This window comes from Fundulus heteroclitus, chromosome 23, assembly GCF_011125445.2.
Source record: "Fundulus heteroclitus isolate FHET01 chromosome 23, MU-UCD_Fhet_4.1, whole genome shotgun sequence".
Lineage (NCBI taxonomy): Eukaryota > Metazoa > Chordata > Actinopteri > Cyprinodontiformes > Fundulidae > Fundulus > Fundulus heteroclitus.
The window spans coordinates 20,500,801-20,519,959 of NC_046383.1; the positions used below are offsets into that span (position 1 = coordinate 20,500,801).

General features: G+C 40.9%; 3 protein-coding genes across 3 annotated transcripts; all 3 read left to right on the plus strand.

Annotated features, from left to right (window-relative positions):
- The first annotated feature begins 372 nt into the window (after window positions 1-372).
- pcdhb (protocadherin b) lies at window positions 373-3,002 on the plus strand. The gene has a single exon (XM_012860198.3). The coding sequence runs from the start codon at window positions 573-575 to the stop codon at window positions 2,985-2,987; it is 2,415 nt and encodes an 804-aa protein (XP_012715652.2). The 5' UTR covers window positions 373-572; the 3' UTR covers window positions 2,988-3,002.
- A 2,626-nt stretch (window positions 3,003-5,628) lies between these two features.
- LOC118557533 (protocadherin alpha-C2-like) lies at window positions 5,629-8,047 on the plus strand. The gene is given in 2 exon segments (XM_036127683.1): window positions 5,629-6,753; window positions 6,755-8,047. Coding segments are annotated over 2 exon segments (2,403 nt in total). The 3' UTR covers window positions 8,033-8,047.
- An 8,159-nt stretch (window positions 8,048-16,206) lies between these two features.
- On the plus strand, window positions 16,207-18,941 carry LOC118557534 (protocadherin alpha-C2-like; the record flags this gene model as incomplete). The annotated part of the gene is made up of 2 exons (XM_036127684.1): window positions 16,207-18,842; window positions 18,933-18,941. Coding segments are annotated over exons 1-2 (2,418 nt in total), but the record flags the coding sequence as incomplete, so codon positions are not given.
- Between the last annotated feature and the right edge of the window lie 218 nt (window positions 18,942-19,159).

Here is a 19,159-nt window from a genome sequence, read left to right on the forward strand (position 1 = left end):
AAACAAAAACCAAACAAACAAACAGAGAACGTTAAAATGAGGAAAAATAAAGAAAAATGGTGGCAGAAAGTAAAGACTCTCCTTTGTATAAGAATTATGGAATAACAGAAATATGCAGTTTTAAGAAATAATGAAAGATTTCCCTTATAGTTCCACAGAGGGGAAATTTTGTCTCTACATCTAACCCGTCCCTTAGGACGGGTTAGATGTACTGGGGTTCAATCCATTGAAAAAAGGATGGCATACATTATACATAATTAGCGCAAATGAGCCATTGTTGGAATACATAGATTTACACAATACAATACAAGATCCCTCCAGTTTGAGGAGCGTTGGGCACATGGTGTCACTGTTGACCACCAAAGCAAAAAGGCGTCTGCTCTCTTAAAATCACGACGCAGATAGTCGCTCAAGGTGAACACGCAGCTTTCTGGATGCTTTTATTTAACGGGGTTTGCATAATCCCTTATTTTTCCTCCCATGCTTATGTGGGGATTTATATGGGAATTTTAAGATCGAGAATTAAACAATAATTAAAACAAGATTTTTTTTCTCCCCCTCTCGAAGGAAGGATGGTATTTTGGGCCGCTGTCTTTGTCCTGGCTTCTCTGTGGCCTGGCGCTTTGTCTGTGACGCGCTACTCCATAGCCGAGGAGATGGAGAGGGGCTCTGTGGTGGCTAACCTCGCTGCGGATTTGGGACTTGAGCTCGGAGGCTTGGCGCAACGCGAGGTAAAACTCGACATCTTCACAAACAAAAAATATCTAGACTTTAACAAAAAGACTGGGGAGCTGTTCATCGTGGAAAAAATCGACAGGGAGAATCTTTGTCCGGCGAAGCCAACCTCTTGCTTTTTGAAGCTCGATTTCATCATAGAGAGCCCGTTGCGCATCTTCAACATCGAGCTCGGAATAACAGATATAAACGACAACGCTCCGCATTTCCGAAGAGACAGGGTGGAGCTCGACGTTTCAGAGTCCGCCACGCCGGGGGAGAGATTCTCTCTGCCCAACGCTGTGGATCCAGACGTTGGCATAAATACGATTAAAACATACAGGCTTAGCTCCAGTGAACATTTTACCATAGAGATCCAGACCGGCAGTGACGGAACACAGTATGTGGACTTGGTATTAACGAAATCTTTAGACAGAGAGGAGAACGCTGTTCATAAATTAATCCTGACCGCTGTTGACGGAGGCGTCCCTGTGCGCTCCGGCACCGCCAACATTATAGTGAGAGTGCAGGACACAAACGACAACCCTCCTCGGTTTGACAAGCAGACTTACACGATAAACATGACAGAAAATACTCCAATAGGAACTCTGGTGCTTAACCTTGACGCCTCTGATCTTGATGAGGGGCTTAATTCAGAGATTGTGTACTCGTTCACGCTGTACACGTCGGAAAAGACGCAAGACGTTTTCACGTTGAATCCTAAAACAGGAGAGATAACTGTCAAAGGAACTATAGATTATGAAGATATGAAATTTTATGAGATGCACATTGAAGCAAAGGACAAAGGGGCACACCCCTTGCTGGGACAGTGTAAAGTAGTGGTTCATGTGACAGATATGAATGATAATTTTCCAGAAATTACTGTACAGTCTGTGAAAAACACAGTACCTGAAAACATACCTGTAGGGACTGTTATTGCGCTGGTAGGTGTAAGTGACCGAGACACAGGTGATAATGGAAAAATTAATTTATCCATACATGAGGCCTTGCCGTTCATTCTCAATAAATCATCAGACAGACCCACACATTACAACTTAATAGTTTCTGAGCCGTTAGATCGGGAAAAGGTACCTGAATATGAAATAACACTGATTGCAATGGATGCAGGAACACCTCCCCTGTCAGACAATGAAACAATAACCGTGCACCTGCTGGATGTTAATGACAATGTTCCACAGTTCCCCCAGTCATTTTATACAATACGTGTTCTGGAGAATAACGCACCGGGGGCCTTGCTCAGCTCGCTCTCTGCATTTGACCCTGACCTCCATGAAAACCAGTATCTAGTTTATTTCATCATAGAGAAGGAGATCGCCAACACCTCCATGTCCATGCTGTTCTCCATCAATCCAGAGAACGGGAATCTTTATGCTCTAAAAACCTTTGACTATGAGATTGAGAGGGAGTTTCTTTTCCACATTGAGGCCAGAGACTCTGGTTCTCCTCCTCTCAGCAGCAACGTGACCGTCCACATCATTATTGTGGACCAGAATGACAACGCTCCAGTTATCGTCTCTCCGTGGCGCGCTCACGGCTCAGTGGTGGAGGAGAAGATCCCCAGATCCACTGATAAAGGCTCCCTGGTGGCTAAAGTGATCGCCTTAGACACGGACTCTGTGCACAACTCTCGGATTACCTACCAGTTTCTGCAGGTGACTGATGCTTCCTTGTTCAGCCTGGACCAATACAACGGAGAGATCCGCACCATGAGGATGTTCAGCTACAAAGACTCCCGCCACCACAGACTGGTTGTTGTTGCCAAGGACAACGGGGAGCCTGCTCTCTCTGCTACAGTCACCATCAAGCTGCTGACAGTGGAGACTGATGTTAAGGCCCACTCTGACATGACCGAGATGCCTCTGGAGTACGACATCTTTTCAGACATAAACCTGTATCTGGTCATCGGTCTGGGCTCGGTGTCGTTTCTCCTGCTCATCACCATACTGGTCACCATCGTGCTGAAGTGTCAGACACCCAAGGCCAGCAAAGCTGCTCCTCCCAGCAGGAACAGTGTGATCAGTGAGAGGAACTCCACCATCGCAGACTCCACCCTGGTCTCCAACGATGCCTACTGGTACAGTCTGTTTCTAGCAGAGACCAGGAAAGGAAAGCTGGTGGTCAGACAGCCTGTGCCAAAGGGCTCCAGATACATCGTGTCCAGCATCCCCAGAGGGACAGGGCTGTCAGAGACTAGTGACTCAGCAGCTTCTACGCTGCAGGTGAGTAAAGTGTTTGCACATTTTCTTACATAATGCTTCACGCAGTTTTATGTATTTTGTGAAATATTTAAGATTTTTCAGTAGGTTACATAAAAGTATGATTTATCCAGCATATACAAATGGCTATTTTTATTTATTTATTATTTTTATAAGCATCCATCCAGGGGTGGACTGAGACAAAAAATCAGCCCTGGCATTTTGGACTAGACTAGTCCATCTCATTTTTTTTTTTTTGTACTCAATGTGTATACCAACTGTGCAATACCAACTGTGCAATACCTTGAGGCCAGGTTAATGGAAATTAGTGAGAGTGGACACTTAAAATACTTCCAAAATCTTAATTTATTAACACTGTAAAATGTAAACTCCACCAGGGCACAGCAACAATTCTTAGATCAGAGAGAGAGAGAGAGAGAAGTCACGGTCAATCACACATATTATCACGTTACATCATCATAAGAAGTTATTGTAAGTTGCTCATCAGATCTATTCAGTCTTTCAGATACTGTAGGGCAGGCGTGTCCAAAGTGCGGCCCGGGGGCCATTTGTGGCCCCTAGACTGATTTTGTGTGGCCCCCCAACAGCATTTGGTCTGATGGAGATGGAAACATTTTATTTCTATTAGGCTAAAATTAATGTAGACAGGTTACAACTGAAAACATTTAGTACAACACAATATATTCATGTTTTAATAACCAAACTTTTTACATTCTATTTAATTTCATAGAAAATACGACCACATCTGTCTGAGGACTTTAACTTAGATGCAATTTTTTGTGCATTTAAAGCGGGTTTTTTTTACTTCATCAAATCATTTATTAAAATTAGCTAAATAAGACAATTGTTTTAAAATAATTACCGGCCAAAAACCAGTTGCCATATTGTGAGACCAAAAATAAATAATTTTATTTTTATTTTCAGTCAAGTCTAACATAAAGCAAATGTGCAAAACCCTTTTTTTTAAACTTTGGATCTAGAGTGATTTAACATCCTTTTCCTTCAGAAATTTGGAATAATTAGTTTAATTGAAATCGTCATATTTTGTAAAGCAGGTAAAAGAATCACAACATCATTTTTGGGTTATTGTCTATCGATATTATACATTTTTTGGCCCTTGAGTACTTTTGACCTCAGAATTTTGGCCCACATGCCAAAAAGTTTGGACACCCCTGCTGTAGGGTAACATTGGACTACTATGCACTCACTGTGTAAAAAAGGATGTCAATGACAAAATTAATCATTTGAAACGTGTAGAAATCCTGTCAGAGAGGATGAGAAGAAATAAAGATTAGACAAATGTTGCACAGAATAGTATTATTTTCATTCATAATAAATTTAAGAAGTTCTTCCTCTCACCTTACTAATTTACAAGAGCAGCTTTGTCAGCAACCCACTCTTCTCAGCCACCTTATCTATCACTGTGTCTGTGTCCAGTGCCATGAGGTAGTCTTTTTCAGTGGCCATCAACATAAATGCCTCCAGCTTGCTTGCAGACAGCTTGCTCCTAAGTCGAGACTTGATGAACTTGAGCGTAGAGAAGGTTCTTTCACAGGCCACTTGGGTAAGGGAAAGGGTCAGCAAGAACTTATAAGCAAGCCCAAGGAGATGATAAGCATCTGAGAACATGTTAAGTCCACTGTAGAATCTGGTAGCAGCACAGTGGGCAATTTTGGGGGTTATGTTATTTTATCATATTCATCAAGGGGTTGGTTGGTTTATCCTATCCTCATTACATAGTTTGGGGCTCTGAAAACTGTCCGGCTTACCGCAGGTTTTGATACTGCAGCAGCCGCACTGACATGTTCACTGCTCGGTTCGCCGTCGCCTCCACTACAACTACACATCACCACCACCACCACCATATTTTACATCAGACACCGGAGCAGATGAAGGGCCTGCTGTTGGGAACATGTCAGTCAGTTTGACACATTTCGCAGCGTCCGTTTGAAGAAGTCGTTTCTTTTTTTCGCGCAGTTTCTCTGCGCCTCCCTTGTGTTTCTTATCCATTACTACTGTGAACACCGCTGCACAAAGTTCCACATGGAGCGTGAAGGTGTTTTTCTACTTTATGATTGGCCTAGCCTTTTAGACTGTCAGGGATGATAACCACTGGGCTGCAGTAGTCTGTGGTGAGGGCCGGATGATCGGAACAGACTCTTGCGCTGCTGATTTTATTTTTCTTCATGCATTATGCAAATATAACGAGGCCAATATAATAATAATAATAATAATAATAATAATAATAATAATAATAATAATAATAATAATAATAATAATAATAATAATAATAATAATAATAATAAGCATGTCGGGTCTGCCGGCCCAAACAGCACGTCGGCCCACATTTGCCCGGTACGCCCGATTACCAGTTCATGCCCTTCCATAGCTGATATTTCAGGTATAAATCTTAGTGGCGCTGTTCACTAGAAAATATTCCACGTCACACACGGTATGAGAGTCAGTGAGATGACGTGCAGAGGAAGGAAAAGGCAGCATCGACCTGCTCTAACCCGAACCCATTACCGAAAAAGAAAATTTGCGACCTGCTGTTTCCAATCAAAGAAAGGTGAATTGAGCGAGAATATCCGCTCACGTTTCAAGATCATCATACAAAATCTGCGAAAGCGCATTTGGTGCCGTGTGCGCACGGAACCCGCGGAGGCCGTTCTTAACGATGGGACCACACAGGAGGTACGTGCTCCCCGCCATTCTTTGTTTCTTCGTTCATTATGCATCGCCGTCGGTCAGTCATTATTCTATACCAGAGGAAATGAAAGCAGGATCGGTCATTGCCAACCTCGCAACCGACCTCAGCCTGGACGTCAAAACGCTAAAGCAACGGAAGATGCGAGTCGACATCATCGCAAATAAAAAATACCTCGATGTGAACAAAGAAACTGGTGAGCTGTACATCGTTGAGAAGATTGACAGGGAGCACACGGGCCTTTGCAACACCAAATCGTCTTGTTTCCTCAAACTCGAAGTGATACTGGACAATCCAGTGCGGATTTTTAACATCGAAGTTGAAATCCTGGACATGAATGACAACGCCCCACGATTTCGAAGAGACGTCATTTATTTGGATATATCTGAAGCGACCCATAAAGGGGAGAGGTTCTCCCTCAGCAACGCGGTTGATGCCGATGTTGGGATTAATTCGGTCAAAACCTATCATCTGAGTGAAAATGAATACTTTGATATTGAGGTTCAGGCTGGAAGAGATGGTTCAAAATTTGCCGATTTGATCCTGAAAAAGACATTAGACCGAGAGCAGCGCGCAGTTCATAATTTAATCCTCACAGCGGTAGACGGGGGAACGCCTGCTAGATCTGGTACCGCCAGTGTTATTGTTCGCGTTTTAGACACGAACGACAACGCACCTACGTTTGATAAATCAGTTTACGACGTAAAAATAATGGAAAACTCCCCCATTGGAAGCCTTGTTATTCATCTCAATGCAACTGATTTAGATGAAGGATCAAATTCTGAAATTACATATGCATACAGTTTATACACATCAGAAAAAACGCAAGAAACATTTAGTTTAAATCCAACCACAGGTGAAATTACTGTGAAAGGAATGCTGAACTATGAGGATTTTAGGATTTATGACATGGAAGTTATAGCAACAGATAAAGGAGCAAACAGCTTGTCAGGACAATGTACCATAAAGATTCTAGTTGAAGACATGAATGACAACCACCCCGAAATATCAATTAAATCATTTCAGAGTCCAGTCAGTGAGAGCATAGAGTTGGACACGGTGATCGCTGTAGTTAGTGTAAATGATAAAGACGCCTGGTGATAATGGAGTGGTTGATCTTCATATTCCAGAGAACATGCCTTTCAAACTGAGGGAGTCCTCTGATAACTATTATGAGTTAGTGGTGTCAGAGCCTTTAGACAGAGAGAAGGTCCCAGAATATGAAATCACTTTCACTGTCACAGACAGAGGCTCTCCTCCTTTATCAGACAATGAAACTATGACTTTGGAGCTGCTGGATGTTAATGACAATGTTCCACAGTTCCCCCAGTCATTTTATACAATACGTGTTCTGGAGAATAACGCACCGGGGGCCTTGCTCAGCTCGCTCTCTGCATTTGACCCTGACCTCCATGAAAACCAGTATCTAGTTTATTTCATCATAGAGAAGGAGATCGCCAACACCTCCATGTCCATGCTGTTCTCTATCAATCCAGAGAACGGGAATCTTTATGCTCTAAAAACCTTCGACTATGAGATAGAGAGGGAGTTTCTTTTCCACATTGAGGCCAGAGACTCTGGTTCTCCTCCTCTCAGCAGCAACGTGACCGTCCACATCATTATTGTGGACCAGAATGACAACGCTCCAGTTATCGTCTCTCCGTGGCGCGCTCATGGCTCAGTGGTGGAGGAGAAGATCCCCAGATCCACTGATAAAGGCTCCCTGGTGGCTAAAGTGATCGCCTTAGACACGGACTCTGTGCACAACTCTCGGATTACCTACCAGTTTCTGCAGGTGACTGATGCTTCCTTGTTCAGCCTGGACCAATACAACGGAGAGATCCGCACCATGAGGATGTTCAGCTACAAAGACTCCCGCCACCACAGACTGGTTGTTGTTGCCAAGGACAACGGGGAGCCTGCTCTCTCTGCTACAGTCACCATCAAGCTGCTGACAGTGGAGACTGATGTTAAGGCCCACTCTGACATGACCGAGATGCCTCTGGAGTACGACATCTTTGCAGACATAAACCTGTATCTGGTCATCGGTCTGGGCTCGGTGTCGTTTCTCCTGCTCATCACCATACTGGTCACCATCGTGCTGAAGTGTCAGACACCCAAGGCCAGCAAAGCTGCTCCTCCCAGCAGGAACAGTGTGATCAGTGAGAGGAACTCCACCATCGCAGACTCCACCCTGGTCTCCAACGATGCCTACTGGTACAGTCTGTTTCTAGCAGAGACCAGGAAAGGAAAGCTGGTGGTCAGACAGCCTGTGCCAAAGGGCTCCAGATACATCGTGTCCAGCATCCCGAGAGGGACAGGGCTGTCAGAGACTAGTGACTCAGCAGCTTCTACTCTGCAGGTAGGAGCATAATTGATAACTACCCTTTTACATCCATAGTTTAATAAATGGTGTCTGCTAACACATTTTATTGTAAGTTTAATGCAGAAAATCTCAAATGCCGATTAAAACAGCAACCCTTATATATCCCCCAAAACTCTTGTACAGTGGCCTCAAAATTAAACACAATTTCAAGCATGTAATCCAACTTCAATTTACACTTGTTATTTAAACATGGTCCTTTAGTCATCGGCTTTTCTTCTTCTGAAAAACAATAAGTACATTAAAAAAATGCCTTTTTTGTGTTATGAGTAGCTATACCGTTTTTCTCAAAATTTAACAATATATAAATGGATATTTTCTCAGAACTATTAAAATGTAATTTATCAATTTGTTTTATGGAAAATGTAGTATTATGACATGCAAGACCTGAAATACTCGCATCTTAATTGTTCTGATCATTCAAGTTTAAAGAATGAGGAATCCATTACCTTTAACTCAATATTTCATTAATTTCTCCATATAATTTCCTTTTTCTTTTTTTTTTACAGTTTTAACAAAACTTTGCATTGTTGTCACTGCATGAAACAGCGTTGTTTCCAGGTGCGAATAAATAATAAATTTTGCTTAGACATAAGTATTAAATGTCAAATGTAAGCAACAATGGATTGACATGTATTGCACATATCCTCATCATGTATATTGCTCAGGAAAGCAAGGGGGAGAGGGCAGGGGTATGTATGCATGTGTTGGGGCATGCTGTATGTGGTAGAGAGATGATGTGTGTGCGCGTGTGTGAAGCACCATTGTAAACTTAAAAGTTTCACAGCAGTTGTGAAAAGCTGTTTATCAGTTTTGCAGCCCAGGTCAGGGGTGGACATAGCCATTTTGGGGCCCTAGGCAAACTTTTGTGAAGGGGCCCCCCTCCAAGTCTGTCCTGAGTGTGAAAGATTTTGTAAGGCTTCATGCTGCAATACTGAGACTCAGACAGTAGTGCAGCATTTTCTTGTAGTCCCTCCTCCGATCATCACATCAGCCTACAGCGTTCAATAATACATTTACATATTCATCTGGAGGGAGTGGTCAATCAACAAGCTGATGCACCAGCGTGCACAATACAAAATGTTTAATGTGCCTAAGTCACAAACAGTGCTGCACTGTCTATGAAGCGTGGCTTTCAGCTCCTTCAAGAAGGTAAGTGGAGCTAAAGTGGTTAAACATACCTCTATCTCTCCTCGTTTAAGAAAAGATATGGACTATACCTTTAATGTTTCAATATACAAAAAATATTCAAAATACTACATTTTGTTTCAGCCATATAAGCTTTGCTCTAAATTATTGTGAATCCAGCAAAAAAGGTTTACAATAATTTACTTGGTTTACATTTTTAAAAGTAGTTGAAGGATGGAGAAAAACAAAATTTAAGATTGATTAAAAAACATTCCACTGAAGGAGATAATGACAGTTATTTATTTATATTAAGATATTTAGAAAATCTTAATATAAAATTCCACTCCATCTAATAAAATATGTGTTCTTAACTACCACAGGAGCATCATTAATGTTTAGTTTTTTTAAATCTTTAAAATCTAATGGTGAGATCCTAAAATACATCTATTTAATTATGATGATAATTGTCTGAACATTTGATTAAAATAAAATTTTTACTTTATATATTTTGCATGTATTATACAGAAACATAAAACAGTTAACTAATTACTGGTACATTTATGATTATTTGTGATTATTTTTTCTTATTAATAAACATATTTAAACAACCCAGAGACTCAAATATTACAATAAGCATTCTTATGGCATTTTAGCAAAAGGAATTTAATCGAAAACAAATAATATGCGCTAACAAGTAAGAACTGTATCAAGCATACGTGTATGAGGAGTTTTATGGAAGTTGGGGCCCTAGGTAACTGACTAGTTTTCCCTAATATTAAGTTCACCCTTGTGTGACAGTCTGGATTTGGCAGATGTTTGAGATGTGATGGGTTAGATCTGTTGCATCTCGGATGATTCTCCTAGCCCTGCTTTGACATTGAATCTCAAGAATGTGGCTGATGGTTGGAAAGTCAGACCCAATAACCTTCGGTGCTGCTTTTATGATCTTGTGATTATTTACGTTAGGATGCAATCCATTATTTACTGGTAGAAGTTGAGAGTTTTTGAGGTAATCTGGCCTTCCTTAGTTTCCTCAAAAAGTGAAGGAGCTGCTGAGCCCCAACAGTTTTGGGTAGTCTAGGAGAGGACACCCCGAAACTTAAAGATAGGGACCCTCTTCACTGCTTCTTTGTTGATGGTTATTTGTCCAAGAGCCATCCTGAAATCCATCACAATCTCCTTGGCTTTTCTGCTATTTAGGATGAGATTGTTGTGGAGCACCATGTGACAGGACTCCCACCTCCCTCCGTCATACTGCCTCAAAGACTAGCCTCACAACTGTAAATGTTAGGCACTAATTCAATTCAAATCAATTTTTCAATTCAACTTTTATTTATATAGCATCAATTCATGAAACACGTCACCTCAAGGCACTTTACAATGTCAAATTGAATCATATTATACAGATTGGTAAAACATTTCCTATATAAGGGAACCATTTGATTGCTTCAAAGTCCCGACAAGCAGCATTCACTCCTGGAGAAGTGTAGAGCTACAGGGAGAGTCGTCTGCATTGTCCATAGCTTTGCAGCAATCCCTCATTGCTGCAAAGCCATTTTCATTGCAAAGCCCAATGAAATTATATTTTCATTGGGCTATTTAAACTTGTATGATATCCTTATGAGATACTCAATTTAATAATGCTGTTACAATTAAATTTCCAAACAATACGGTATATACAATAGTTGTGTTGACCAAATAAAACAAAGGTGAAATATGAGAAATTGCCTTTAATGAGCATAATAGTAAATATTCAGAAAATCAATCATTTTCAGCAGAGTATATTTCACAATTTAAAACATCAGTCAACCCATATCTCTCCAGCTGGTGTCATGTTAGTATAACAAAAACACATGGCGAACTGGACTTGTCGGAAAAGACCAAACTGACTTTGTCAGTTGTGTGAAAACATGTAATAGTGAAAATACAGAATACAACCTAAAACCTCAGTGTTCAACAGTCTCTGCATCATGTCCTGTTTGTTTAAGAAAATAAAAAAGGACACGTGTTTTTTGTCCATCCGTCTCCAGCGTTGAGTGAGGAAAATGGACTTTATTGTTGACCCTGTTAACATCTCATATGCATTAACATGTGAAATGTGTTCATGTCAATAAAACAGCTATAGAAACTAACCTGTGAACATTTTAAATGGTTGGATTATGAATAGGCAGACCTTTCCTTTATTAGAATGGTCTGCCTATTCACAATCTCACGTCAGAAACACTAAGACAGCTATGTTGTTATGTTCGTTGCCACAGCCATTGATGCAGCCATATTTGTCACCGATGAGCACCAACTTCTGCATTCATAAAAAATAATATTTAAGAAAAGCATCACAGTTCTATGTATGTTGATGACATCTATAGTGAAAAGTATGCATAATATAGTTATAATCTTCGTTCAGGGAAGGTAGACAGTGTCACGTGTTCTACCACGTGTTGGCGGCTAAAAACAGGCCGAGTTACAATTACTCTCAACCCATCGGCTGTATTTATAGAGGGAAAGGCAACACTTACAGAGGACTTGCAATAATTTTTAAAGGAATAAAGGTCACATAACTTGAAACATTTATAGCCGTTGGGTGGCCAAGGGTTCTATTTCGTAAATAATACTATTATGTCCTGTGAGCCACAGATCAGTCTATCGTTCATGCAGTCCTTGATGGGAAAATCGATTACACTTTTCCTGACAGAAAGCAGTCCAAAGGGCATTACAAAATATAGTGTCTACAACAAGGGAAAGAGCAGACTGGACATCTGGAAGAAGCTTTGGTCATTGTCTGTAGCAAGATGCTGCAGATCTTTTATTTTGTGTATTTTGTTATCTCTTCTGTCATTATCTGTAGGGGCAGAATCAGATGCAATTGACTTTAAGCATCAGAGTAACTGACTTAAAGAAAGCTTGTTGAGCTTCTGGGGACTTCTCCAGAAAGTCTGGAGATGATTTTACAAGGACGTATTTTTCATGAAATGATTAACATTATGGACAACCCTGAGCACCCTCTTCATTAGATTGTCATACAACAACAGTCTCTTCACTGAGAAGCTTCTCCAGATCCACTGTAAGAAAAAACACTACAGGAGATCCTTCCTGCACGTAGCCATGCACAGCTCATTGAAGAAACCCCAATAACATGAGTTATACAAACATTTAATTTCCCTGTGGGATAAAGAATGTATGTTTTATGAAATGTAATTAAAAATAAATAAATACACATTACAATGATAATGTTATTTTCACACAATAAGTGATTTTGTCCCAAAATGTCCCTGCAAAAGTGTTGAGCACAAATTTTGTAGGAGCTGTGGAGCTGACTGCAATTTCATATGTTACAGTTTCTGCTGTTTCTTGGTTTGAAGCTTACATTAAAGTATAATTCTGCTTATAAAGGTATACCTTCAGCTATTTTACACATTAGAATCTAACTTTACACATTTAGCATGGGTTTAACTGACATTCATAAGACAAATGCACAGATTCTACTCCAGACTCCCAATGGTAGTTGGGAAGATTTCACACAGACACCAAATAAGAGCCAGTACCAAAATGTTTATATGAGTGTTAAGTTAGACATAAAGCTCTCCTGACATGAATTAAATAGACCTGGTCCTAGTGTAGGTAAATTCTGATTTTAAATATGATGATATATCTGCTTGAATAATACTAAAAACTGTCAAAACCCACCTTAAAAGTCAAGGGGGAACGGGTAGCATGAGAGTCTAGGTGTCTCAAAAGTAAAAGGGTCTATGATTTGGCCAAATTCAAAAACTACGAACACACACACAACTAGACAAAAGCTTCCCCCACTCATCTAAATAATGGAAATCAGATGTTCTAACAATTTTCATAGCCTTGAGTGTATAAAATCAAACACCAGGTATGCAGACTGTTTCAACAAACTTCTTGTAATTTAAAAAAAAAAATTTGAAGACAAAAGAGCAGCAGCCTCCATTGAAATAGCAAATGGGTGAGGGTTGGGGTTAGGAAAACCACTAAAGGAATAATATCTAAACTTATTGAAAGAATAACATGAACATATTATGCGTTCTTTTGTTAGAAATGTCATCAAAATGTAACTAATCGCAGATACTCCGTTCACTAGCAGAACAAATCAGAGCTGGGGCGGAGCAAATGACCGGGCCCTTTATCACATAATTTTACAACATACACATGCTCGCAACAGCGGGGCTTAGAAGTTCTGGCACCACAGAGAGTGACTAGGTCATTTAAAGTCCTTCAAATTGATATGAAGTATAAACCAAAAGAACAACAAAAACATTAGGATACATGGTCACTAATAAAATGACACAACTTGAAAGCAGTTCAGCACCACGGATAGCGACCGCATCATCTTGACACCCACGTTACCGTTCAACACAGAGCATTTAAGTCCCCACATTAAAACATAGACATATCCACTGAAATGTCTGAATCTTGGATTGTTTCTGATTCTCTGATTCTGAAATGCTCATATCAACCAGTACAAACACAGTTGAAAATATAAACAGTTGAAAAAGCAAACAAAATTAAAAAAATGTCATGACTCTGTCTAGGTCACAGTAGATCACTTTAAAACTTCTAACCCCACATAGCATCTCAGGCGAACCCTATGAGCTCATAGATTGATAAAGTATCAAGTTTGTCCCAAATTATGCTCTTCAGTCAGGAATTTACCTCTTCTCACACCCATCTGTATTTTTACGAGGGATTTCGCTTCGGAGTGTAACTCAAAGGAACAAGAGACAGACAGGTGTGTGTTGTTCGTCTCTGTGAAAGCAGCACAGTTGAGACCGAGGGGTCCTGCTTAAATCCTGCTTAAATCCTGCCACGATGATTTTAAAGGCGTTATTTCCTGCGTTTAATTTTGTTCATATAGGCTCTGTGCAGGCTATTAGAATTTATGTATATATGTGTGTGACAGACATTTATCTGACATTTATCAAAATATGGAACAAATTATCCTGTATTGCTTCAAAACGGACACAACATTAACCAAAAAGATGATTCCATATTCTACGGGACGGGTGATAACCTACAGCTAACTGCACAAATATCAGATTGGGGGAAAACAACTGTCCTGTTAGGAAATTTTAACTTACTTATTGCTTCTTTGTTGGGAATCTTCTGATGTATATTATGTCTGGGGAGGGACCAGGGGTTTCAGATACATAATCATGTTGTCATACTCGTTGGCAATGTCAACGAGCATGACAAAATAGCTGTCTCACGTCTTTCTGGAAGCGTGCTAAAAAAAATCCTCGGCGAAACTAATAATGCAAAGGTTGCCTCCCTTGCCTGAATGAAGATTATAACTATATCATGCAAACGTTTTGCTTAAAAGTTTTTTGTTGTGTACTGGAATCTCGGAGCAACTCTGTGACGTAGTTAGGAAACGTCACTTCCTCTCGTCTTTCTGTAACATAATGCATTAAAATATTCGGCTAAACTAATCAATTAAAGATTGTCTACCTGCCCTGGCCGAAGATTCTGAAAATAACATACATCATTCTTGCTAGAAATGTCTTTAAAATGCATGTAAACGCAGTTGTTTTGCTTAAATATTTAGTGTAGGCTGCGCAGCCAATTTTCTAGAGGGCAAACTGCACGTCAAATAATGATGAAGAGGGGGTACCTGGTATGTCAACTTGTGATGCTGAGGGAACCTGACCAAGCGTCAGCATAGGACGGGCAGGGGCGGTTTAGTGCCCAGAGTTTTGGGAAATAGGTGAAAATAAACTCCCTCCGTATGGTTACAATCATCATATTGCGAGGCACTCCAGCAGATACAAGTAAACAATTCAAGCTGGCAGCGGTGCATGTGCTCTGGCACTGAAGCAGCGTAGAATCCTTCCACCCAGCCCCCCTGCCCCCGTTCCCTTCTGTTACAAGACAACCACGGCAGGAAGCTGCATGCACTGCTGCAGGCAGAGGGCGCCAAATACCCACAGGTGGAGTAGTGCGTTAGGCGCTGTGAACATTATCAGTCCGGGGGGGATTTCATGCCACCCCAGACGAGGAGCCGCCCATGTCGCCCGTATCAGAAACCTCCACTGATGACGAGTAGGGAGTGGGAATGTGTTGGATTTTCCGGACCCGTTCATTTTGTGATCAAAGACCGAAAGAAGGATATTCACTCGCAAAACGCCACCCACGAGTGCCGCCGCGCTTCCCAAATGCATTGGAATTAGGCTATACACCCTGCAGCAACTACAGCCTTTAGCTACAGACACATTCACCAACTTGTGAGCACAGTTTGTGCTTTAATGAGCGGGGATCACACAAAGTTATAGGCAGCCCGCCCAAGCTAGAAGCCGTTTAGTCAAGATAAACCGAATCCGCGAAACCAGGCGGAGAATACAAACAAACAAACAAACAATAACTATAATAATAATAATAATAATAATAATAATAATAATAATAATAATAATAATAATAATAATAATAATTATTATTATTATTATTATTATTATTATTATTATTATTATTATTATTATTACAAAAAACAAGTGAAGCCGGCGGAACTCCCCTCCTGTAACACCTCAAAAGATCGGTTCATTTATTGTTTATTGTAGTGTTTTGCATCACTTAAGACTTTAACCCATATATCGTTATATCAGCTATTACAAGTAGTTTGTGTTGCAGCCTGCACGCAATCTTTTAAATGCATTTAAATTACGCATCTTGTATTGATCTAAATACAGAATGTATTGAGATCTATTCTGTATCTAAAAACACAATAACAAGTTTTTTGATCTGTCCTTTACCATGTTTATATTTTTATTTCAGAAATGTATTTCCAGCACACTGACGGTCATATAAAAGTCGTTTGCTTATGTAACAAAAAATGCAAGCGCAGTACGAGCTGTCTTTAAAAAATAAAGAAATCCAAGATATGTTATCATTATTTATTTTATTAAGGTTTATTTTGCACGGGATTATTTTCTTTATTTGATTTTGTTGGTCCGTTTCCAATAACTTTTTTTTTATGAACATATTGGTGGCGCCATATTCTGCATTTAGAAGCACAGCTTCAAACGTCACCAGGAGTGGTCCCTTTTTTTAATCTGACTGTCACTGTGAAAAGACCATGGAGCTGCGTGGTGCTGAAACGCTTTTCCGCACACATAGTCGCGATTTTTTACATTTTTAACAGAATCACAAATCTCTGGAAAATATTCAAATCCACTGCTGCGGGGAAAACATTCATCATCGCCGGAAAAACCCTTTGTTTCGTCAACTGAAGGGCTTTCAACCTGCAGCAACGATGGCGGCTGTTGTGACAAAGGGATCATTGCGGAGGTACGTGGCGCTCTTCCTTGTTTTTGCCCCCGTCCAATACGCATCCTCCGCGGTGACACATTACTCCATACCCGAAGAGATGAAAGAAGGATCGGTTGTCGCTAATCTCGCCGCCGATCTCGGCCTCGACGTTACAACGCTGACAAAGAGAAAGATGCGAGTGGAAGTAATCGCTAACAAAAAATATTTGGACGTGAACAAAGAGACTGGCGAGCTGTATGTCTTGGAAAAGATCGACAGAGAGCACATTTGCACCACCAAATCATCAGCCTCTTGTTACCTCAGGTTGGAAGTAACATTGGACAACCCGGTGCGTATTTTCAATATGGAGGTAGAAATTTTGGACATGAATGACAACGCCCCGCAATTTCGGAGAGACGTCATTCATTTAGATATATCTGAGGCGACGCCAAAGGGGGAGAGGTTTTCCCTCAGTAACGCGGTTGATCGTGATGTAGGCACTAATGCGCTGAAAACATATCATCTAAGCGAAAGTGAATATTTTAACATCGAAGTTCAGACAGGGAGGGAAGGGTCAAAGTTTGCTGACTTAATATTAAAAAAAGGATTGGATCGTGAGAAGCAGGCTGTTCATCATTTGATACTCACAGCTGTGGATGGAGGAACCCCTGCCAGATCTAGCACTGCCAGTGTTATTGTCCGCGTTTTGGACACAAATGACAACGCTCCTACGTTTGACAAGGCTAGTCTAACAGTTAAAATCCTGGAAAATTCCCCCATTGGAAGCCTTGTTATTCATCTCAATGCAACAGATTTAGATGAAGGATCAAATTCTGACATTACATATTCATACAGTTTATACACATCAGAGAAAACGCAAGAAACATTTAGTTTAAATCCAAACACAGGTGAAATTACTGTGAAAGGAATGCTGAATTATGAGGATTTTAGGATTTATGACATGGAAGTTATAGCAACAGATAAAGGAGCAAACAGCTTGTCAGGACAATGTACCATAAAGATTCTAGTTGAAGACATGAATGACAACCACCCAGAAATATCTATTAAATCATTTCAGAGTCCAGTCAGTGAGAGCATAGAGTTGGACACGGTGATCGCTGTAGTTAGTGTAAATGATAAAGACTCAGGTGATAATGGAGTGGTTGATCTTCATATTCCAGAGAACATGCCTTTCAAACTGAGGGAGTCCTCTGATAACTATTATGAGTTAGTGGTGTCAGAGCCTTTAGACAGAGAGAAGGTCCCAGAATATGAAATCACTTTCACTGTCACAGACAGAGGCTCTCCTCCTTTATCAGACAATGAAACTATGACTTTGGAGCTGCTGGATGTTAATGACAATGTTCCACAGTTCCCCCAGTCATTTTATACTATACGTGTTCTGGAGAATAACGCACCGGGGGCCTTGCTCAGCTCTCTTTCTGCATTTGACCCCGACCTCCATGAAAACCAGTATCTAGTTTATTTCATCATAGAGAAGGAGATCGCCAACACCTCCATGTCCATGCTGTTCTCCATCAATCCAGAGAACGGGAATCTTTATGCTCTAAAAACCTTTGATTATGAGATAGAGAGGGAGTTTCTTTTCCACATCGAGGCCAGAGACTCTGGTTCTCCTCCTCTCAGCAGCAACGTGACCGTCCACATCATTATTGTGGACCAAAATGACAACGCTCCAGTTATCGTCTCTCCGTGGCGCGCTCACGGCTCAGTGGTGGAGGAGAAGATCCCCAGATCCACTGATAAAGGCTCCCTGGTGGCTAAAGTGATCGCCTTAGACACGGACTCTGTGCACAACTCTCGGATTACCTACCAGTTTCTGCAGGTGACTGATGCTTCCTTGTTCAGCCTGGACCAATACAACGGAGAGATCCGCACCATGAGGATGTTCAGCTACAAAGACTCCCGCCACCACAGACTGGTTGTTGTTGCCAAGGACAACGGGGAGCCTGCTCTCTCTGCTACAGTCACCATCAAGCTGCTGACAGTGGAGACTGATGTTAAGGCCCACTCTGACATGACCGAGATGCCTCTGGAGTACGACATCTTTGCAGACATAAACCTGTATCTGGTCATCGGTCTGGGCTCGGTGTCGTTTCTCCTGCTCATCACCATACTGGTCACCATCGTGCTGAAGTGTCAGACACCCAAGGCCAGCAAAGCTGCTCCTCCCAGCAGGAACAGTGTGATCAGTGAGAGGAACTCCACCATCGCAGACTCCACCCTGGTCTCCAACGATGCCTACTGGTACAGTCTGTTTCTAGCAGAGACCAGGAAAGGAAAGCTGGTGGTCAGACAGCCTGTGCCAAAGGGCTCCAGATACATCGTGTCCAGCATCCCGAGAGGGACAGGGCTGTCAGAGACTAGTGACTCAGCAGCTTCCACTCTGCAGGTAGGAATTTTATGGATTCTTAGACCTAAACCGTTTTTTTATTAGTTAGTTTGTTACATTGAAATTGATCTCAGCATATCCTTGTTCAAGCTTCCACTCTGCAGGTAGGAATTCTATTAATTGCCTGGACTAAACATTAATTTTTTTATTGTTAGTCTTTCACACCAAGGTTTATTGCATTGTATTCTTAATCAAGATCACAAACTCTTTTGTTTTTACTACATAATGTACATAAGAAAATACTATTTTAAAATAACAGTTCCTTTATTTAAAACAATGCTTTTCCATTCCTCATTGAAAGGAATATACTTTATCAT